We start from the raw sequence: 23,720 nt of genomic DNA on the forward strand, positions 1-23,720 counted from the left end.
CCTCCACACTTCGCCACTCAGACCTCCAGAGCAGCCCCCTGCAAGCAGCACCCTGCATGGGACTCTCCACCCTCCCTAAACCACCTGCTGTCCCCAACCCTTCAGCTCGTCTACAGGTGGTGTCCTGGGCACTTGCACCTCCAAGACTCACCCGAGATTTTATTCTCCAGAAAGCATCTTCCACCATCCCTCCTGCTCCAGGACACACTGGGGGCCCTGCTGTGTGGCCAAGGCCTGCTACATGTTTTGTTCTAATTGGTACCTTACAGGTGGGTCTCTCTGCAAGATGAGGTGTTTTCATATCTACATTTGCTACACCCGGCATACGTGGTCCAAGCACTAAAATTAGTTGAATGCATGCCAAGTAATTTTTCCCTTCTCTTACAACATTTATCCCTTGCTTATCACTTTTTATCTTCAGACGCGCTATAACCAATTAATCTTTACAATGTTTTTATGTCAAATGTTCTGGCCTCCTTTCAAATTATCAAAAGCTCTACCTGCTTTACTTCAGACAGAATCCAATACCCAGCCCAGACCAAAGAACAGACACACACACAAAGAACAGGCAAAGCAGGACAAACGCCCACATTGCTGCATGGATTCCAAATGGAAAGACACAAGCAATTTCCAACAATTATGGAGCCTTAGTTTTGTGTAGAGTAGCCTGAAAGGTTGCAGGGCATAGACTTTAAAAGTTAAACATTACTTTAAAGTAATGTTGCTTTTAAGTTTTTGCAACCTGCTTGAGTTATTTTGACCCACCTTATGGTGCTTCAGACAGATCGCTGGGCATTACTAACAGATGCACTCTACAAATATTTGAACTGAATTAAACCCATTTATATAGTATCAGGAATCAATATTAAGAAAAGTATTTTAAGAAAGATACTTATTCAGTTACTGACAAAGGGCTTATAACTGAATCCCCTTACACAGCTTTCAAGATATTTTAATTTTTAGTATAAATTTAAAAAATACTTTGTATGTAAACTGAGGCACATCAGCTTCATAGTTCTCACTATGTTGGTATCCAGACTTCAAGCTATGCAGGGAAACCCAGTTCAAGAAAATCTAACTCATAAAAATTTTCATTTAGAGTGAAATATTGAGTGTTTTAAAGGGTATGATTAAAATGAGTGTCCTTTTCCAACAAAGAAAAACTTAAAATGCTAACCCAACACTTTCATAATCTCTGAGTCTAACTTGATTTCTTAAACAGTCATCAGCTATCATGAGATCAATCCTTTTAGAACAGTCTCCCAATCTGAAGTCTGTGGGTCTCCACAGATCCCTGAATGGGTTTCAGGGAGACTAGAGCGGAGTCTCACGTGAAAGCACACGTGAAATTGTGTGTTCACAGGTCAAGGTCCGCCAATGAATTCAAGACCCCAAACGAATGAAAAACCACCAATTCAGAATCCATCAAAGCCCAGGATTTTAAGAGGCACATTTGTTTTAGAATAGAGATACAGCCTGAGTCCCTGAATGCCAGGCCACACACAAAGTACAGATTCTTCACCAGGAATCCAGATCTGGGTAGCAATTTCAATGGTCCTATTTCAAGTAATGTTACAAAGCTGGATCAAGCAAAATCACCATTTCCATTTTATACCTGTCCATTTTAAATGGCTACAGTATGCTTTAGCATGTTTTTCTCAGTCATTCCAATCACTATTTTAAACTGGAAAGCATATGTACTTTTACACTAGTCACAGGAAGGAAGTGTGATTTAGGGAGACTGCTCTCCTACCCTATGTTATCTATGTAACACTGTATGTAAGGCACGCCCTTCTTTACAGTATGACATCCTATAAAGCAGCTTGCTGGATGCTCAGTGAAATCAGGCAGCCCTCGGCTGTGGGGACCTCACGCAGGCTTTGCCTTCCTTCCAACGTTTCCTAAAATCCTTCCTTGCTCATCCATCCCCCATTCATTCAACAAACTCAGTGCTTGCAGATGCACAAGTTAAGATCCTGCACACATTGCTTTACTGTCCAGTAGGTGATGTGGGGTCTGTGATGGAAATGCAGCAAGTATGGGGAGGATCCCCAGAGAGGGCATGGAGAAGTCTTCCCAAAGGCCTGGCTGGGTGACAAGCAGTGGGGGGGGGGGGGGGGCTCCACCTCAGACTACAGGAAACAGCGTGCCCCCACTTCCTGCAATAAAAGGTGGATCAGCCACCACTGGCTAGATGCTGGAGAACTGACCCCTTTATTGAGACCTAGGCCTTTAGACTGAAGCATGCACAGAGAAAGAAAAAGCACGCCCCAAAATAATAGTAACAGAGGCCATCAATCACAGGGCAAATGCAGGTCTCTTTTTTAAAATTTCAACATTTATTTCAGTATCTTCTAAGAGCCAAGCAATGTGTGAGGTCCAGTAGCCAATGCTAAAAGGCAATTCACACTGCCTTTTAGGATTGCAAGGGCTCTGCAAGCCCCAACACTGACGGAGATGGGGCCGGGGGTGAGGCAATGTGGATCGGATTCTCCAGTCTCAACCAATAAAATTCAGGACCTTCCAGGCCACAGGTCTGTACTTCAGACCTGCTGAATCAGAATCTCTGCGGAGGCCTCCAGCAGCTGTATTTTTTAAGAACCCCAGGTGACTCTGACCCCTGGCGAGGGAAGAGGACCTCTACCCTAAGGGATCTGGGGACCTGCTGCCACCACCTATTGCCCACCTCTCTGAATGTTCAGAGTCCAGGCTCAGGCCACCTGCCTCATCATTTCTCAGACTTGCCCCATCGCCTGCCTCAGGGCCTTTGCACTTACACTTCTCCCAACTGCCTCTTCACCTTTCCCCCTTCCTCCCTGCCTCTCTCAGTTCATCCAAGGGCTCAGCTCAAAAGTTACCTTATCAAAGAGGTCTTCTGACCAATCTATCTGTAAAAGCACCCCCACCAACAGCGCACTTAGCCTTTCTTTTTCTTCCCAGCACTTATCACCAGCCAATACACCTATTTATCTATGTCTATGTTTATTGCCTGTTTGTGCCCAACAAAAAAATGTAAGCTCCACAGGAGCACCAATTTTGGTTTGTTCAGTGCTGTTACCCGGGGTACTGAGACAGATGAACATAATATGTACTCACTCAATCTTTGCTGAAAGAATGACTAAAAAGCTCCCCCAAATGACTGGGAATTGCTACTCTAGGGCAGCAGTCAGAAAACTGTAGGCTGGGTGTGGTGGCTGATGCCTGTAATCCCAGCACTTTGGGAGTGTAGACTGCTTTAGCCCAGGAGTTTGAGACCAGCATGAGCAACATGGTAAAATCCTGTCTCTACAAAAAAAATACAGAAATTAGTTGGGCATGGTGGCACACACCTGTGGTCCCAGTGACTCAGGAAGCTGAGATGGGAGAATCGCCCAGGAGATTGAGGCTGCAGTCAGCCATAATCACACCACTGCACCCCAGCCTAGGCAACAAAGTGAGACCCTGTCTCAAAAAAAAAAAAAAATTAAAAACCCACAAAACTCTATTAAAAGAGCCAGAATAGCAAATATTGCAGTTTTGTGGGACATCTCCATCCCAGCTACTCAACTCTACCACTGGAGCGTGAGCACAGCCAAAGATAATTTGTAAAAGCATGGCTGTGCTCCCACACAACTGTATTGAAGGACACAGAAGTTGCATTGATGTAATTTTCAGGCGCTGTGAACTAGTATTCTTTTTGACTTTTTTCAACCATTTAAAACCTGTGAAAACTTTCCAGCTCTTAGGTCTCACAAAAACTAGCAGTGGGCTGGATATGGCCCATGGGCCACAGTCTGCTGACCTTTGCTCTAAGGGATACCAGAAGGACTAGGGTGATTCTAGTCCAGGGAGTTCTTGTCCTTGAAGGAAAATGACCAGCAGCCCCCTATATATAAAGCACGGTGGAGAAGTAAAGGCTGCAGTCACCCAAGTCCTGGGGAGTGGCGTGAAGATGCCTGTGGGCCACATACTCATAAATGGGAAGACTCCCGGACCGAGAAGGAGATTCTCGTGGAGGAAGAGGGAGGGGCGGGGGCGGCAATGCCAGCAGAGGCCTCTGGGGAAGGGAAGATGCAGCAGTAAGGTCAAGATGGGCAGGATCGTTGTTTTCCTAACAAGCCCCAGGAGATTCTGTTTATGAACCAAATATGGGCACCGTTGTGTTTCCTTTTATATTATTCCAAGAAAGCTGGGCTCCAGACAGCAGGCAATGAACAGCTGTTCGGAGCATGAGAGACAGTGAGGTGCTGCAGCCTGAGCGAATCTGGAAGCAGAGGTGTGAGAGACAAATGGGTGAGGGAGGAGTTGAACAGAGAGTAAGTAAATAATGCAGAGGGCAGAGCCCACAAGTCCTGAGGGTGAGGACAGTAATGTCACAAGATAAGAGCTCCCGAGGCAGACAGCTGGGGCAGGGGAGGCTGGTCTGAGATAAGCACACGCTTAGCTCAGCGCATCCTGTAGCAACCCACATGAAGATGTCTCACAGGCAAGCAGAACCTGAGGCCTGGGGCTTGAAGGCCCGCACCAGCCAGAGGTGCAACCCAGGGCCTGTGTGGGGTGCACATGGTGAGAGGCCACAGCCCTGGGGAGGGCCTTGTAACAGAACCAAGGCACGTGCCCAGTAACAGTGGCAATGCCGGCATCATTGCTGCTTGCTGAGCACCTACTCCACGTGGGCCTTTTATGTTGGTTCTAATCACAAAGTCATGGTATCACCACCATCCCACAGCGGAAGACAGGCCCCAAGAGGTAGCCTGTGACTTGCTCGAGGCCACACAGCTAGTGCCCACCCACCCCGGGCCACCCTTCCAAAAGTGAGGCCTCCGTCCAAGGCCTGCATGACCTGTCAAGGGCTCCAGATTCCTTCCCATCTGCACGGAATAAAGGCGCCTTGTTCATTTCCAAACACATCCCCTAAGCTAATCCCCCCATCCTCGATGCCACGTGGCACATGCTCAAACAAAAACTGAGTGACATCAACCTCCATGAAATCCTCAGCGGGGCAGTGAAGCCTCCTGGAATGTGAAAGACGCCCCCCATTTCAGGAGAACGAATAGCGATTTCCAACCTTCCAGTGCTCACAGCAGGAACACTTTAATTTAGAGAGGTGTTCAAAATGGAAATCTTGTACAAACAGAGGGCACCTTGAGCACACTGAAAGTATTATTGGCAGAGAAAGTTCCAGAATGCTGCTGCTGCATGCATTCCGATGCTGGACTGTTTGCTGTTCCTCTCAAGTTTTTCTGAACATGTGAGCTGTATCAAAAAGCTTCATCTGAGTTGCAAAACAGTTTGTCTGCCAAGTGCTTGCAGCGAAGCTACATGGAGTCTTTATACCCAAAGCGAGACTCCAAAGTGACACTTTTAAAACCTGTCCAAAAATTATCTGGCACACCTTGCATGGGGGGGACAGGAGGAGTGTCTCTATGTCCTTCTTTTAAGTCTGGGGGTCTTGGGCTGCTTGGACCACAGGGAAGAGCAGAAGATACACTATTATGATGTCTTTAGATGGTCACAGATGGCCAGTGCTTCCGCCACATTTGCTGAGACACTCGGTCTCAGAGCCTTGAACCACCATGCATGAAGTCTGACCACCCGAGGCCGGACAGGTTGCCTGTGGGCACTCTAACAGCTAAGCCTGAGTCTGTCCTCAAGGTCCAGACCTGCCAGAGAAGAAGCCGCCTGCAAATGGATGCTCTAACCTGGGTGTGGTCCCAGGCATCACGAAACGAAGAAGAGCCATCCTCATCTCAAATTTCTGACCCATCAAACCCATGGGTATAAATACAACGGTAACTGTTTTCTGCCACTATGTTTTAGAGTGGTTGGTTAAGCAGTGAAATATAACCACAACCAAAACAGAGCCGGACCTGTCACCACCTTTAATCTACTGATGCTCATATGCCCAGGTCACAGCCCTCAAATCAAGCCAAATATAAGGCTAAACCCCTCCTCACCCACAGCATACCCTACCAAGTGTATCTGCCCCCTCCTCCAGTCAAAAGCGCAGCTTTGCATCGAGACTGGTCCACCTGGGTAGAAGTCAAGGGCCAAGTCTGAATCTTCGGAAAATTCTGATCCCAATCCCCCCAACCCAGGCTGCTCCCCACCTGACCGCAGTCCTCCCACCTCCCATCTGAACAAAACAAGTGTACATGGCAAAGATGCATCCTTACTCACCTCTGAAGAACCCCAATCATCCTAGCTCTCTGGAAAAGGGCAAATCTTTGACTTGCCTTGGATAAACCCTGAGGTGGCACAACTGAAATGTTTTCTTAAAGCAGATAAGAATATGCATCATTCTTCCAAGAAGAAAAGCATTCAGAGTTTGGCTTAAGCTGACCAGAAGGTTCAAATTAGAAGACACTGCTCTGTGTTTAATTCTTCGAGTAAGAAAGGAGGATGTGTCCCTGGGCTGAGGGGGCTTCGCAGTTGCTAGTTCCTACCAAAAGAATGAGGTGCTCAAAGGTCAGGCATCATGACAGACCAGAGCGGCAGTTGCCGAACGGGAAACCATGCCTACTCCTGAACCTGAAGTAGCCTTAGCCCTAAACTTCCTGAAGCATGTCCAGACTAGAGTAGCCTTTGCCGCCACCACCCTCAGCCTTCCAGGCCTGCGCTCATCCTAAGTGGTTACACAGGATGAAAAGTGGCCCAAATAAAAAGGCAATTTGGGGTACCTGAGCAGGCTCTAGCAACTGGCATGCTCCAAGCCTAAAGCGGAGGGCACTTGCTTATCAGACCTCCCTGTGGTCCTCGCCCTGCTCTCAGCCCTCCAGGAAGCCAGAACTCCAATTAGTTTTCTCCAGAAGCAGGCAAAAGAGCAAGCCCTCTGCAACCCCAGATGGTAGGCTCTGAAATCCGGCTATAAAACCCTTGTTTGTGACGCACATCTTCCCATAGGCTTACCTAATAAAATTCTACCAATATGCCCAGGGGAAAAAATCTGTCCCAAGATATCACGTTTTTAAAAAGGTGGTTAAAAGTATGGGTTTTGCAGATGATATCTGCACCTTTTAAAAGTCTTTCAACATAAAATGTCAACGTTAAGTAAAAAGGACAACTTACAGAATACATACAGCAGGGTCAATGTTTTTGTTTTTAAAGCTACATTTTTTTTTTAGATGGAGTCTTACTCTGACACCCAGGCTGGAATGAAGTGGCACAATCTGGCTCACCGTAACCTCCACTGCCCGGGTTCAAGCGATTCTCCTGTCTCGCCTCCTGAGTAGCTGGGATTACAGGTGCGTGCTACCACACCTGGCTAATTTTTGTATTTTTAGTAGAGACGGGATTTCACCATGTTGGTCAGGCTGGTCTTGAACTCCAGACCTCAGGTGATCCACCTGCCTCAGCCTCCCAAAGTGATGGGATTATAGACGTAAGACACCAAGCCTGGCCTAGCTACATGCATTTTTAAAGCTATACATGTATATATTTGTTTATTTTCGAATAAAATATCTGGATAAAAGAAATTCAGTTCCACAGGAAATCCTCTAAGGGAGAACAGCACAAACGCCTGTTCAGACCAGGGCTATGCAAGGTGGGTTCCTGAACCGCCCCAGCAGCCTCATCTGAGAACTTGCTAAAGATACGGATTCTCAGGTCCCAGGCAGGGCTCCTGTCTGAATATTTGTGTCTCCTCCAAATTCACATGTTGAAATTCTAACCCCCAATATATTGGCATTCCGAGGTGAGGATTGTGGGTGGTGACTGAGTTGGGAAAGCAGAGCTCTCATGAATGAGGTCAGTGCCCTCTTAAGAGGGACCCCGGAGAGCACCCTCACCCCTTTGCCATGTGAGGACACTGCGAGAAGGCGCCATCTATGAACCAGGGAGTGGACCCTCACCAGACACTGAATCTGCTGGGGCCTTCATCTTGGACTTCCCAGCCTCCAGAATTGTGGGAAATAAATTTCTGTTGTTTGTAAGCCACCCAGTCCGTGGCATTTTGTTATTGCAGCCTGGGGTAGGATAGCTGTCAAAGCAGACACTCTGGGGTGTGGCCCGGCCATCTGGCCTTAGCAAGGCTCCAGGTGATGCTGATGTGGCCCAAATCCGAGACCCTCTGCTCTGGGTGCCCACCCGTGTTCTCACTTGCTCAGTTCCTCTTAAGACATTCCACATTTTAGTAAGACAAAGAACAGAGTCAAATGCCAGAAGAACTCCTCTGCACGCACCTCCTCCGTCTCAGGCGCTACTGAATTCTAGATGCCCCTTCTCCCTCTTCACTGCTCTTCCATCGTGGTTGGCAGATGCTGACAACGTACTCTTTCACATGTCCCCCATCTCTGTGCCCGCCGCGTGGGGGCCCTGGCCACTGCATCACCAGGCCGCCTCCTTCCGGGCCCTTCTGTCTATGCCATCCCCATGTGGCACTTCTCCCTTCTTTACACGGTTTGTCCAAAAAGTCTTTGTCCTTTTCCTGCTCAAGATTTCCAAGTTCTCCAGAACAATCTGGTCACCTGCTTCCAATTATCAGTCTTGAGCATGCACCCCACATATATGTATATGTACCACTATATTAAGTTCATTGTAACAGAAATAAAAAATGTACAAGGACGAGGCAAAAAGTATGTGTGTCTATATATGTATGTGTGTATATACATACGTGTGTGTATATATACAAGTATGTGTATGTATACATATACAAGTGTGTGTATATGTGTGCGTAAATATATACAAGTGGGTGTATGTGTATGTATATATGTGTGTGTATATATATGTATGTGTGTATATGTATGTGTGTCTATGTGTCTGTGTGTGTATATATGTATGTGGGTGTATATATATAGCAGCTCCACAATCTCTTTTACAATATTCCACGTGGAGTAGAATATCCCCTAGTGGATGCCTGGCACTGGCCCCCACACCCAGCCCCCTTGCCCCTGCCCTATGTCCACTCCTCCATCACCTGTGGCAAGCTGGGCAGGGTAGTTCTGAGCACACCCAGTGCCCCTCAGCCTTCCTGAACCACAGAATGCCTTCCAGCTTCTATCACACTCGTACTTCCTGACCAAGAAATAATCAGTGTCTGATCATTAATGGACCTTTTTTCTAATGGACGGCAGGGCTGTGCTGATAAAGCTCGCTCAGGACCAGGTTCCCGTGGGCTGGACTGGGCACAGCTTGGGAGCAGGGCTTCATGTTACCTTTGCTCTGTGCAGCAAAGCCCTGCACGATCACTGGTGTCTGGCTCTCTCCTCATCCCAAGGGCGCCTAGTCTCCCTCTGTGGCTCCGTCATGCATCAGGCACAGGCACTATGACATAAATCTACCAATGAGTTCTGTGTAACCATGGATTCACGAGGTAGATCTCTACATTGAAAGATTTCCTCCATGGCTGGGCGCAGTGGCTCATGCCTGTAATCCCAGCACTTTGGGAGGCTGAGGTGGGCAGATCACAAGGTCAGGAGTTCCAGACCAGCCTGGCCAACATGGTAAAACCCCATCTCTACTAAAAGAATACCAAAATTAGCCAAGCATGGTGGCGTGCACCTGTAATCCCAGCTACTCCGGAGGCTGAGGCAGGAGAATCACTCGAACCCAGGAGGCAGAGGTTGCAGTGAACCGAGATCACACCACTGCACTCCAGCCTAGGCGACAGAGAAAGACTCAAAAAAGAAAGATTTCCTCCACATACAAAGTAAAAAAGCAAAGCACAGAAAAATCAAGGGCATAAAACCATTTACATTTTAAAAGCACTTAAGACATTCTAACCCACGGGAAGGTGAACAGGATTAGCTGGAAGGGAGCAATGCATTCCATATACTTCCAGACTGATTGTTAAAATTATGAATTAAAACTAAGCCCCAGAAATATACGTAAAATATCAATGACCCTTGCATCTCACTATCCAAATTATAAACCACCCTTAACCACCAAGTACCTTCCCAGGTTCTCCACCTCACCTTAGGATTTGGCGCAAAAATACTACAGAGAGAAAGCTCTGCAATAAATACTTCAGTAACAACTATGTGACTAATTCTTGGAGCTGGAAATAAGATACACTATCTGCACATCTCCACCTGAAAAAATCAAGTACTTTCCATCACTGGAAGCAGGACACCAATCAACTTGGAAACATGTTGCACTCACACGTTTCACTCGAGGTTCTAGTCCAGTGTCACCATTTAACAAGCACAAAACATCTCTTCATCCGAAATACCAGAGGATAGCATCAAATTTGGGGAGCAGAATAGGGAGGCAGAAATAGAAAATTTCCCGACCACTTCTGATCTCCAGAAAGCAAAAATGGACTTTGATCCTGCAAATTACTACAGACAAATATCAAATGATAAGAAGTGGATTCTCCTTCTTTCTCTCCTCCCAACTTCGCAAATATCAACGATGCCTGGTGTGGCATGGTAGAAAATGCTGCCATGCTATTTCTTTGGCCTTTTTCTACTTAAAGAGACGTAGGCTCCACCTACAGAAATGTGACAATATTTTACCTCAAACAATAACAATGGAAAATGAAATATACTTACCCTAAGGTTACCAAATGAATGAATCTCCTTAGTTTTTGATGGAATGAACAGATTCATTAAAGAAAAAGAGGAAAACCAAGGGGAGGGAATCCCTCCTAGCTCATGGGGGCATCCCACAGGGTGGGCAGCAGAGAGGTCACTGGAGTTTCACCCCTCCCATGCCCGTCACCAGTGAGGCTAAGCATCAGGGCCCTCATCCTTACAGGCACATCCTGCAGCAGCCCTGTACTCTTCTTCCTCCCGCCAATCACGTCCCTGGCTCAGGGCAGGGCTCTGGAACCTCACCATTGAATGCCTAGGCCTCTCTGAAAACTGCTGACTGGCCCCAGCTCCCAGCACATGCTCCCTTCTCAGCAGGCTCCAGCCAGCACCACAGATTAGGTTTGAGAATAACCGTGGATGAAACTATTTTTAGAATGCCTAAGGCAAAGAAAGCTGGGGCAAGTGGGGCATGGTGGCTCACAACCTGTAATTCCAGCACTTTAGGAGGTCCAGGCGGGAGCACCACCTGAGCGGAGGAGTTCGAGTCCACCCTGGGCAACATGGTGAAACCCTGTCTCCACTAAAATACAAAAAACTAGCCGGGCATGGTGGCATGTGCCTGTAGTCCCAGCTACTTGGGACACTGACGCACCAGAAACACTTGAGCCCAGGAGGGCAGGTTGCAGTGAGCTGATACGGTGTCACTGTACTCCAGCTTGGGCTACAGAGTAAGACTCCGTCTCCAAAAAACAACAACAACAACAACAACAACAACAAAACCACCATACTAGTTAGAAAGAAAAAGTAAAAGGAAATTCAGACTTCTCACCACAACTTTTAGGCGGAACTACTATGATCTAAGAAACCCAGGAGACTGCTAATGCTAGAATCCGACATAACATGTAAAGCTCTATTATTTCTTTCAGAAAGTAGGGCACTTTGAAACGTTAAGAACAAGATGGGAAAAATGTATACAACTTAAGCATTCATACAAAAGGCAAAGGATAACTTTTTTTAAAGATGGATTATAATTTCAGAGCTCTTTATTGCTTACTGTTAAAAAGTTTTGTTAGTAATATATTTGATACTTGATCTTGATGTAGAAAGAATGCTAAAGAGAAACTTGATGGAAATACACTTCGCAAAAGAAAGAAATTACAACACCTTCCTGACGGTCAAAAGACAGGTCTGTCTAAAGCAGGGATGTCCAATCTTTTGGATTCCCCAGACCACACTGGAAAAATAATTGTCTTGGGCCCCACGTAACACTAACAATAGCTGATGAGCAAAGAAAGCAAAAAAAACAAAAACAAAAAACTCATAATGTTTTAAGAACGTTTATGAATTTGTCCTGGGCCACATGCAGCCCACGGGCCGCTGCTTGAACAAGCTTGGCAAAGAAAAGCTAGGCGCTGTTTCTGGATGGGAAGGCAATTTAATATGCAGAAATTATGAGGTTTGGGATTTTTCTCTTCTTTGCACTTCATTCTCTAGCTTTTCCACATTGAGCACCTTGTTTTCTCATTTCTCCTGTATTTTGTAATTTTCAATTGGGAATTTAAAAAATTTTAATAATGGTTTTAAGTGAGCCTTTTCATTTTGTATTCAAAAGGGGCAGAGAGAGAAAGGTGAGGGAGGGAATCTAGGAGGAAACCACGGCACCCACGGGCATGACCCTCAGCCACTGCAGCTGCGTCCCAACCCAGAGGGTTGTCAGTGCTCTGGGCTCATTCTCTGTGCCTCAGTTTCCCCCTCTATGAAACGGAGAGAACATCTCCCTTCTTCACGCCTCACTGCAGGATAGTCGGGTGCCGCTTCTCCTGCCCAAAGTGAGGGCTGAATTTCAGCATCTGCACTGGTGGGTGGCGCTGGGGTGGGAGTGCAGTTAAGGTGAAGCCTAAGGAGGGCAGAGAGCGTCTCCACTGGGGTAGTGGGGTCCTCTCATTGTATTAAGAACCTAGGATAGAAATTCCATTTTTTAAATAATTAGGATGCATTGGGGTAAGGAAGCAGGGAATCAGAAATAAATTCCACAGAACAGCAAAAGAAACCTAAAGGAAAAAAAGAAAAAGATCCTGATTTGGCAGTATATGGGTTTTGCTAAGAAGTCCTGTTTATGAGGACCTGTTATTCACAGCTAATGGTCATTTCCACCAGAGCCATCACCAGGCCCCTTGATGAGTGTCAGAACAACTTGGTTCTTTCCCTTGGTTACAACCAAGCCATCCTACACCACCAATGTTCTGTTGCTGATAAAAACCCAGCTGCCTGCTCACGTCTTTTTTTTTTTTTTTTTTTAAAGCAAGGTCACCCCAGTATATACATCAACCAAATTCTAACTTAGAACCAGTATGCTTTGCTTTCAATTTCTAAAATGCTATAAAATATTCAAAGATACTAAGAATAACATTCCAAGATCTCACCACCCTAACAAAATTGTTTTCCTTTTCTAGCACATCCAGACTCCCTCTGAAAAAGACTGCTTTGAAGTTCAAATGTTTTCTGCAGTTGCTTTACTTCACTTACTTATTTTGGTTACAGCAACTCTAAAAGCTTAACCAAAAGAAACTGATGGATTAACTCCCAATTCACTCTTGGCCCTTCTAAATGCAGGGCGATGAGGAAACCCTCGGGCCCCCTCAGTGGAGAAGTTCCCACTTGCTGGCCGTCACTGCCCTTCCTGCCTGTAAAGAGTCCCTCTATGTTGCAGGTTACTGTACAACACCTTTTTTCCCTTGAGGTTCATCAGCTGACACTACCATCTCTTTAGAGAAATTCCCTCAATTCCTCACAGTATTTAAAACAAATTATTTTTACCTGCAAGGCAAAAGAGACCAGAGTATCTTCATTTTACAAGTGGAAAAAAAAAAATGAAACAGAAGGTTAGAAAGCTTGCACCACGTGATAGGGTGAGCTGAATCAGGGTGAGATGACTTTATTCAGAAAAGGGATGATCCCGCCAGGCACAGTGGCTCACGCCTGAAATCCCAGCACTTTGGGAGGCCGAGGTGGGTGGATCACCTGAGGTCGGGAGTTCGAGACCAGCCTGGCCAACATGGTGAAACCTCATCTCTACTAGAAATACAAAAATTAGCCAGGCGTGGTGGACCATATTTGTAATCCCAGCTACTCCAGAGCCTCAGGCAGGAGAAACGCTGGAACCCAGGAGGAGTGGTTGCTGTGAGCCAAAATCATACCACTGCACTCCAACCTGGGCAACAAAGCGAGACTCCACCTCAGAAAAAAATAAATGTATAAAAAGAAAAAGAAAAGGGCTGACCCTGAATTACTCCTCCCCACATTTGCCCTTCAGGTGATTCCTAGGACCTGTCATATTTGTAAGACAAAAAGCAAGAAAAGAAATTTGCAGGAGACATTAATGTGGGTTCAGTACACACGAAGAATCTGGTAACTGGCCTCACCTATTCAACATCTATTTGTGAAAGCTCTCCAACTTCACATCAGACATGTTCTTGACTTCTCAGCTGTCTTAGTCCGTGTTCAGGCTGCTACCACAAATATACTACACAGTGGGTGGCTAATAAACAGGAATTTGCTTCTCACAGTTCTGAAGGCTGGGAAGTCCAAGATCAAGGCACTGGTGGTGAGGGCTCACTTCCTGATTCACAGACGGTGCCTTCTTACTGTATCCTCACACGGTGGAAGGGAGGAATGAACTCCTTTGGGCCTCTTTTACAAAGACACTAATCCCCTGCATGGGGGCTCTGCCCCGACCTAATCACCTCCCAGATACCCCACTTCTTCATGCCATCACTTCAGGGATTAGGTTCCAACATATGAATTCCAGGGGACACAAACATTCAGATCACAGCACTGGCCTGTACAGAAGTACCATACATATCATATACCAGGACTAGAATCCAGTCACATGTCTACAAAAGGTAGGCAGCACAGGAGAGAGGCACACCACAAAGCACATTTCAGGCCACACTGGCCAACCCCCAAATGCGAAACTGATTATACTTTGCCCTGCCCTAATGTCTAAACACTTCAGGCATGTTCATCAAAATCTCTCTCATGCTGCACAAATTCTTATGGAAGGCTTACTCATCTCATTAAATCAAGTTTATGTCAGGTCAGACTTCCACGTTCTGCCTTTATGGACCACAAAGACTCCTGCTCCTGGCACTGTGCCACTCCAGCCTCTGCTCATTCCATCACTTTCACCTTCAACTCCACTGCCCAAATTGTATCCCTCTGCGAAATGCCAACTCAATGCCCCAGGTCTTATGGGCATCCCGTTCTCTCCAAGTCCCAGGTCTCATTTCTCTCATGGTACTCAGCACTTTACCTTGACCACTTTACCTTGTCCATTTTCTTAGGAACTATGGTGGAAAAAGGGAAAATTGTTGAAAATAAAGACACCCAACTCCTAAACCCCGTTTCTACCTACAGAACACTTCTGATACCACGTGTGTGTGCTTTTCCCATACTACCAACCAATTCTCCCACTCTCTAGACACCAAGCAAGTGGCCAATGATTCCACTCAATTCTGGCTCCTTAGAGAGACGGCTGATTCCAGGTTTGGGGCAGAAAAAGAACAAGATGAGCCTGAAACATCTAGACATCAAGGAAGTGCTCGAAGACTAAAAGAAGCTACCGATCCACAGTGATTAAAGAATGATCACTAAGAGTTTAACGGTGCCCCCCTAAACTACGTCCACATCCCAATTCCTAGAATTTGTGATTGTTATGTCACTTGGAAAAAAGGTCTTTGTGGATGTAATTAGTCAGACTTACACATTCTGCCTTTATGGGCCACAAAGACTCCTGCTCCTGGCACTGTGCCACTCCAGCCTCTGCTCATTCCATCACTTTCACCTTCAACTCCACTGCCCAAATTGTATCCCTCTGCGAAATGCCAACTCAATGCCCCGGGTCTTATGGGCATCCCTTTCGAGGAAGCTCAGCCCTGCCAACACCTTGATTTCAGACTTCTGGCCGCCAGACTGAGAAATAATAAATATCTCTTGTTTCAAAGGCACCTAATTTGGGGTAATTTGTTACAGCAGCCATGGGAAACTAATACAGTGAGAGAATAAAGAGGGAGGGAAAGTTATTTTCAAAACAACACCAGTTAACAAACATTAAAAGATTTACACAATTAGAAAACCACTAATTGCAATCCCCAACATAAAACCTGGTCCAGGCAAGGATCGTCAATGGACATGGAATGCACTGGCTGGAGAACAAGATACTCGCACAGGCTGCAAGAATCACTCCACAGATTGCAAACTACAAAAATGTACCTTCAAAATGCAGCAGCATAGAGGCCATTCCTTCCAGGGGTCACACTGAACACTGTCAAACCAGCCCAGACACTACATGTTCCCAACACCACCAATTAGCAAGCATTGTTATAAAAATGTTTAACTGAACTTAATCATAAGGAAACAATCAGATAAATCCAGAATGTGGGGATTTATAGGAAAACTGCTCTGGGCTTTATATATATATATATATATATATACACACACACACACACACGTATATATATAAATATGTACATATACACACACATATATATAGCTAAATGTCATGAGAAACAAACAAACAAAAAAATCAGGCTATTATGGCTAAATTTAGAGACATAAAACCAAATGCAACATGTAAATCTTGACTGGGTCCCAGATTTTAAACCAAACAAAAAAATTTGTTTTAATTAGCTGGGTGTGGTGGCACACACCTGCAGTCCCAGCTACTCAAGAGCCTGAGGCAGAAGGATCACTTGAGCCCAGGATTTCGAGGCTGCAGTGAGCTAAGATTGTGCCACTGCATTCCAGCCTGGGCAACAGATTGAAACCCTGCCTCAAAAAAACAGAAGCAAAAAACAAAAATCTCAGAAAGGCTATCAAAGTCATTTGCGGTACAATGGGAGAAAATTTAAATATAGACTATATCGTAGATGATATTATTTTGTTAATTCTTAAGGTGTGATAATGGTAATGAGATTATACAGATGAATGAATACCTTTATTCTTACGAGATATATGTAAAGTACTTGAAGGTGAAGTACTGTTATGTCTGCACCTTTCAAATATTTCAACAAAGAAAGTATACATAAAATATATATAAAAGAGTAAGAGAAAGACAAATGTGGAAAAAATGTAGGCATCTGGTGAATCTGGGCAGAGAGTATTTGGGTGTTCACTAAAATATTCCTTTAGTAGAAAAGATAGAAAATCTGCATGGAAATTTGGAAAATGTTGAAAGTTCACAATTTCCAGGTTGTGCCTCCAACCCCCAGACTCATACAGGCCTAGGAGGATCCTAGGAGCCTGCATTTGACAAGCCCAAGCTGATCCCATGCTCAGGTCAGCCTGGGAATGCCACTGGTACTAGGTTGTTGGATTTTAGCCATCTGCTCTCCCCCACGGTCCTCTGGCATCACAGTGATATCTAACTTGCTGCACGTCCTCCAAGGCAGAGGCCAGCAATTGTGTCCCCAGTGAATTTATGAGGGCAATTGCCAATCATGCAGGAGCTGATTATATTAAGGGCAAAACTGTACTGTAACCAAAGTCCCAACCTCAGAGAAGTTTGAAGTCTGTTACCATAAACATGAAACAAAGACACATAAAACACTCTTTCATATGGTTTTCAGGTTTTATCTCTTTTCTTGTTAAGCAACACCGGCAGGAAAGAAAGGTACCACAACTAAAACGTCACTACAACAAAATTCATGATACACCAAAAATTACATAAACGTTACTAGATGTCACAACTCTAATTTCCTTTTTTTTTTTCTTTTGAGATGGAGTTTTGCTTTTGTTGTCCAGGCTGGAGTGCAACGACACGATCTTGGCCCACTGCAACTTCCACCTCCAGGTTCACCAGATTCTCCTGCCTCAGCCTCCTGAGTAGCTGGGATTATAGGTGCCCGCCACCACACCCAGCTAATTTTTTGTATTTTTAGTAGAGACAGGTTTCACCATGTTGGCCAGGCTGGTCTCAAACTCCTGACCTCAGGTGATCCACCTGCCTTGGCCTCCCAAAATGCTGGGATTACAGGCATGAGCCACCGCGCCCGGCCTCAACTCTAATTTTCAAAGGCTAAAGGTGAGAAGATAATGGCTCCTAAACCCCACTAAAATATCAGACAATGTCTTTTGTCTTTGATTTATTTTCTTTTCTTGAATATAGACAATCTATTTTCCTCCCGGCCCCTCTCTCTATGTCCCTCCTCCCTGATTTCTTTTTTGTTCTTGTTGTCTGAGGAATCAATCCACGTGGACAGGGAGAAGGGGAAGGGAGAACTGGCACCAAAATTCTGCTGGATGGGATAAAGAAGATGGGTGGATGTGGGGACATGGAGAGAACACGGACAGGGGTGGACAGTGGAACGGCCCATTTATACCTAGACAGGGTCAAGAATTGGCCAGGCCTGGCGCATCTGCAATGGGTGTGGAGGCAGCAGAGACAGGAAGTCTGATTTTCAAAGATATCTAAGAAGCAGGACAACTTTCAGCTCCTGTCCCACTCTGGGAGAAGACAGGTGGCTCCACCTCTCAAGAGGGTGGAATCAGGGTCTCTGACAGGAGAGCCCAGATCCCCCAGGGACAATCAGGTTACTGATTAGGCTGCAGCCCTCGCTCACTGGGCTCCAGGATGCAGGCAGCCAAGCCTCCCCTTCCTGCAGGGACCAGACAGAGTCTTGTGACAACAGCCTGGGAGGACCGACCCACAGCACTGAGATCAGAAGGCCCCAACAAGGAAAGGTTCAGCTCACAGCAGGCATTGCTCATCCCCGCCGAGTCCCCCACTATTAAACATGGGCAGGCCATCTGAGCAGAGCCTCACACAGAAACGGGAAGGCAGCCTAGAGGAAAGAGATCCTTCAGCAACGAGAAAAGAAAACAAAATTTTTAAAAATCAAGAGAATATACCATGAAATGAAGACCATGTTTTAGTTTTTAAAAAAAGTTGACAGAACAAAAAAGAACTCTTATACGTGAAAAAAGTATGGCAAAAATAAAATGTAAAAAAATCACTAGAAGAGTCTAAATACGAAAACGAGGAGGCTTCCCAAAAATGCAACAACCTTAAAATGGTAGAAAATACGAAATAAGAGGATTGGTCTGGCAATCCTTTATCAGAATAGTAGTAGTTCCAGAAAGAGATAAAATAGAAAATGGGAGGGGAGAAAATCACCACAGAATAATTCAAGAAAATTCCCAGAACTAAAGAACAAGTGTTTCTGGATTGCCAGGGCACAGAAATCCCCAACATGCTGGATAAAATACACCAAGGCACTGTGTATCTCGGAACACCATGGATGTATCAGTCAGGGCAGGCATTGTTAAGCTGTAGCAATGAGTAGCCCAAAAGCCCTCAGAGGCCTAAAACAACAAAGATTTATTCTTCAAGTTTATTTCAATCGAACAGGGTCATAGCATGGATAGGAGGGGGTTCTGCAAGCTGAGTATCATCATTGTCAAGCTGAGTTCAGAACCAAACTAAAGGGAGGGAAAACTCTGGCAGCAACTTACACTCAGGCCCAGAAGTAGAAGTAGCACTTGCGCTCAGCTCCCGGGCAGGCCACTGGCACAGCAACCATGTGAGGCCATCAAGCTCAGGGAGTGAGGAAGGGAGGGCAATCCTACCAAGAGCCTGGGGGGCAGGCGGCTGGACATGTGTGGTGAACACTGATGACCAGGGATGAAAGGAAGACGCTACAATCTTCAGAAAGAGAAGGACTGACTTGAAACTCTTCAACGATACTGGAGGCCAAAAAGGATTAGATTGATGCTTCAAAAATTCTAAAGGAAAAAATTTTGTGTATAATTCTATATTATCAATCTATCAGATATGAAGGCAGAAAACATACTTATGGATAAAGTCTCAAAATTCACCTCCCATCACATCCAAACCAGGGAGTGAAACAAGAGAGAGTCAGGAAACAGAAGCCCTGCGATGGGCAGGTCCAGGCTGATGTGGGTGCAGGTGGTGAGGCTGGCAGCTGATCTCCAGATGCATACACAAGTTTCAGTAGAAGGCTCCGGGGCCCTTCTTCAGGAAGGGGTGCTGACAGAGGGGCATCCTGATGCCCGTGAACATCGTGGGGGAAGACGCGACAACTGGCAAAGAGTTTGCAGTTGGATCTGTCATACTACATAGAAAGCAAGCAAATTAGAACACCGGCCAATTATTCGCTGGAGAAAACAAAAAGTAACGTACATGACTCACTAGAACAGCATTTACATAGTCACACTTGTAAACACTGCATGTTGATCTCCGTGAGATTATACCACATCTCTATAGGAGGGTAGACAGCATGCATGGGGGCAAAGAGAAGAAAAAAATCATCTCCCAAAGAACAAAGTCACTAGGTAATATCTACAACTGAAAAATCAGGAAGCCAGGTGATTCAGCGGCACAAAGACAAATACCAAAATAATCAGCTAAAAGAAATTAAGTGCCTAGGGGCTGGGTGTGGTGGCTCATGCCTGCGGGAGGCCAAGGCCAGAGGATCACCTGAGGTCAGGCATTTGAGACCATCCTGACCACCACGGAAAATACAAAATTAACCAGGCATGGGGGCGCATGCCCGTAATCCCAGATACTCAGGAGGCTGAGGCAGGAGAATCACTTGAACCCGGGAGGCCAAGGTTGCAGTGAGCCAAAATCACACCATTGCAACCCAGCCTGGGCAACAAAAGCAAAACTCTGTATCAAAAAAAAAAAAAAAAAAGTAAAGTGCCTATTTCTGGGGAGAGGGAAATGGTGGCAGGGGATACTGTTTGGCCCCGCAGAGGCTACTTAACTTTTTGCACTATATGCATGCTAAAAAAATAATACGTTAAAGGTTATTCAAGCAGAGTCTGCCCAGGAGATACCTAGCAGGTTGGCCTGATTTTTGATTCAGCACAAAGGGTAGAAACTGAGTTCTTTCAATGAGCCATTAGCACTGCTATAAATGCTACAAGGGCTGAAACACACAAGACACAATCCCTGTCCTCAGAATCGGGATTTCATTGAGGAAAAAGCCAACATATGAACGGGAAAGAACTCAAGTACAACGCAAGTTGGCAGGTGGTCAACCCCAAGACATGAAGAAGAGTTATGTGGTATCAACGAGGAGACTCAGGGCCAGAGTAAATAACAAAGGCTTTGGGAAAGATGTAAGGAGCAGAAGGAGAAAGGCTAACAGAACTTGAGTTCTGTTCCCGAAACAGGGAGGGCATTTCTGCAACAGAGACTGGCTCACAGTGAGGGTGTATATAATTGGGAAGTATGGACAGTTTTTTCAAACAGTGGTGAGAGTTTACTTGTAACAGGGAGGACAAGATTATTAATTAGGAAAAGCAGAGATTAGAAAACACAGACATTACAGTTGAGGGACTACATTTTCAGCGTCCTTGGGTGTTATCAATCACAAGCCCTGTAACATATTTCCCTGCAGAGTGGCTCAGACTTAGCCTACCTGCTCCTTATTAACACTGCCTCCACCCTGTTTTAAAGCCCTCATAGCTAAAATCACCCATGTCGTGGGCTGCACCCCAGGCCTGCCTGCCTGCCTGCTCTGGCCCGTCTGCCTGGGCAGACTCATGGCTGTAATTTTGTTTTCACACTCCAACAATACCATCCTTCTTCGCATTCCTAGAATACTGCCTGCCCTTGGCTGCCGCAGGACCTCTGCACACACTGCTCCTCCTAGAACTCGCTCTCTCCTATGACTTCCCTGTTAACTCCTACATAAGCCTTCCATTCTCAGCTCACTTTTTGATTCCTCAAGAAAACAAACATACCTGATTGCTCTCACTCAGGAGTTCCTGCCACAGTTCTCACTCATTCCTTTCCCTCACACCAGTTTGTAATTTAACCTTCATTTCCAATTCATGCCCACCTCACCATCTTAGCCAGTGGGTCTCAAAGTGGGATCAGGCCACAGCAACAGCATACAGAACCACCTATTAGTGATGCAGATTCTCAGGCCACATCCCAGACCAACTGAATCAGAATCTTGAGGAGGGAGACAAGCAGTCTGTGTTTTTAAAAAACCCCCTAGTGATTCTGATGCATGCTTAAGTCTGAGAACCAATGTGCTAGACTATGTGGTATATGGTCTGTACCCTCACAGCACAGACCCGGTGTTTTAGCACCCCATGGTGTCTCCTGGTGCGAAGTTCAGCGACAACAGTAAGGACTTGGTAAGATTTCCTGATTAGATGAATAACAGGTTAAAAAAAACTTTCCGGCCGGGCACAGTGGCTCACGCCTGTAATCCCAGCACTTTCGGAGGCTGAGGCGGGCAGATCACGAGGTTAGGAGATCGAGACCATCCTGGCTAACATGGTGAAACTCCGTCTCTACTAAAAATACAAAACATTAGCCAGGTGTGGTGGCGGGCGCCTGTAGTCCCAGCTACTTGGGAGGCTGAGGCAGGAGAATGGCGTGAACCCGGGAGGTGGAACTTGCAGTGAGCCGGGATCACCCCACTGCACTCCAACCTGGGCGACAGAGCGAGACTCCGTCTCAAAAAAAAAAAAAAAAAACTTTCCATGACTCCATAACTCCCCTAGTTTATTAATTCTAAACCCTTGCGGCAACTTCAGAATACCCCCAAAATAAAATTGAAACTGCTGTTGGAAGACCTGGGTTCTAGATCCTGCTCCTAGACCTTTCTGGGTTCAAATTTTGGTCTTCCTTCTCTTGCTGTGTGATCATACATAAATTTCCTAATCTCTCTTGGCCTTAACTTCCTCATCTCTAAAATAGGAATCATTATAGCACCGATTTCCCAGGATTGCTGAATGATTCAGACAATGGCACTAAGAATCAAGACTCACATACACAGTTAAGCACTCAACAAATGTAGGTAGTATTATTGCCATAATAAATAGTTATTCAACTTTAAATGGTCTTTCCTCTTGGGTCTCAGCTTTCTTACTCAAGATTGACCACACACACTTCAGAGTAGTTATTCCTCCCTTGCAAAACTACTCACATCTAACACCCATCCGAGGCCTGAAACCTCCCCTAGCAACCTGGAGTCCTGCTGGGGTTTTCCAGCTCCACCCGCTGAACAGCTGGGCTCTAGCAGACAGGCTGGATCTACTCATACTTGCCTTCTTAGAGCTCAACTGAAGTCACTTGAGACAAGTGAAGTCTCCACTAACCTCGGGAATCAGATCTTGATAACTCAACAGGTTAGCAGGTGATTTCATTTCAGTGTGTCTCGGTGGCTAGCATTCAATCGCAGCTCACACTGGGAGCTATTTCCAGTCCAATTTTGGTACTTGGTGACGTATTAATAACAGCAATTAAAACATATGCCCAACGAATAGATCTTAAAAAGGAGTTTCTGACTTCCCTAATAAGCAGAGGGCCCACCACCTGCCTGCGAAGTGCCCCTCCTGCCCCGTCTCCAGGCAGCACGCTGTCAGTGATGACAGAAACTAGACCCGCGCACGGCGAAGCTGCAGGCACGCCCCGCCCGGCCACCGAACTGCCTGCCCGCTGGGCCCTGCCGCCGAGCCCCGGGGGAAAACCTAGAATGGGGGTGCCTGTGCGCCCCGACACCCGGGCACGGCAGCGGCCCGGGGGGCCGCCCACACTTGGCTCCCCAAGAGTTAAACGCTGAGTAATTTTCCTGAGGAGCAAACAGTCGGAGCGGGGGCTCTGCCAACGGCCACAGTATTTTTATCCGACTTAACCAACACCGCGGCGCGACCGCGGATGTCCCCAGGGGTATCCCCACGCGGCACGCTACGGAGTCGCCGGCCGGAATTCTCGGCGGCTCCCAGCGCGACGAGGACGACAGCGCCGCCGCCGAGTTCCCCGGACAGGAGGCAGGGACCGGGGGCCGCCCGAGGACGGCTAAGGGCCCCTCCGTCCGGGGTCCGCGCCCGGGCCTAAGCTGTCGGGGGTGTGCGCCCAAGTTGGCCCGCTTTGCTGCAAGAGTGGAAACGGGTGGGAGCAGAAAGCGCCGGTCCCGCCCGGGGCGGGGAGCAACGCGGGGCTGCAGCGCCTTGGGGCCCCGCAACACCGCCGCCCGGCCCACCGCGGAGCCAGGGAATGAATGGGGCTCCCCAGCTAGCCGCGGGCGCGCACTCACAGGCGACGTAGGCCAGCAAGGCGATGCCCAGCAGCAGCTTCATCCTCCTGCGGTTGACGGCAGACACCAGGCGCAGCAGCGCCTTGCTCACCATCCCCGGGAGCCGCGCGGGTCCAGGGCCCTGCCGCGCGGGGGCCGCCTCCTGCACAATGCGCGGCGGCAGCGGCCCCAAGAGCCCCGCCCCCCGCCG

General features: G+C 46.7%; 1 protein-coding gene across 6 annotated transcripts in view; it reads right to left on the bottom strand.

Moving 5' to 3' along the window:
* Positions 1 to 23,714, bottom strand: part of UXS1 (UDP-glucuronate decarboxylase 1) — a 94,836-nt gene extending 71,122 nt beyond the window's left edge. For 2 of the 6 annotated variants that reach the window (XM_017847729.1, XM_017847728.1), the window contains exon 1: positions 23,531 to 23,714. In XM_017847729.1, coding sequence (XP_017703218.1) covers positions 23,531 to 23,624 — 94 coding nt within the window. In that variant the 5' untranslated portion in view covers positions 23,625 to 23,714. Of the gene's footprint in view, positions 1 to 9,131; positions 9,194 to 23,530 lie in introns of those variants that run through there. The other 4 variants (XM_017847732.1, XM_017847734.1, XM_017847730.1 and 1 more) reach the window with 4 other exon arrangements.
* Between the last annotated feature and the right edge of the window lie 6 nt (positions 23,715 to 23,720).

Source organism: Rhinopithecus bieti, unplaced genomic scaffold, assembly GCF_001698545.2.
Source record: "Rhinopithecus bieti isolate Rb0 unplaced genomic scaffold, ASM169854v2 scaffold_29830, whole genome shotgun sequence".
NCBI classification, from domain to species: Eukaryota; Metazoa; Chordata; class Mammalia; order Primates; family Cercopithecidae; genus Rhinopithecus; species Rhinopithecus bieti.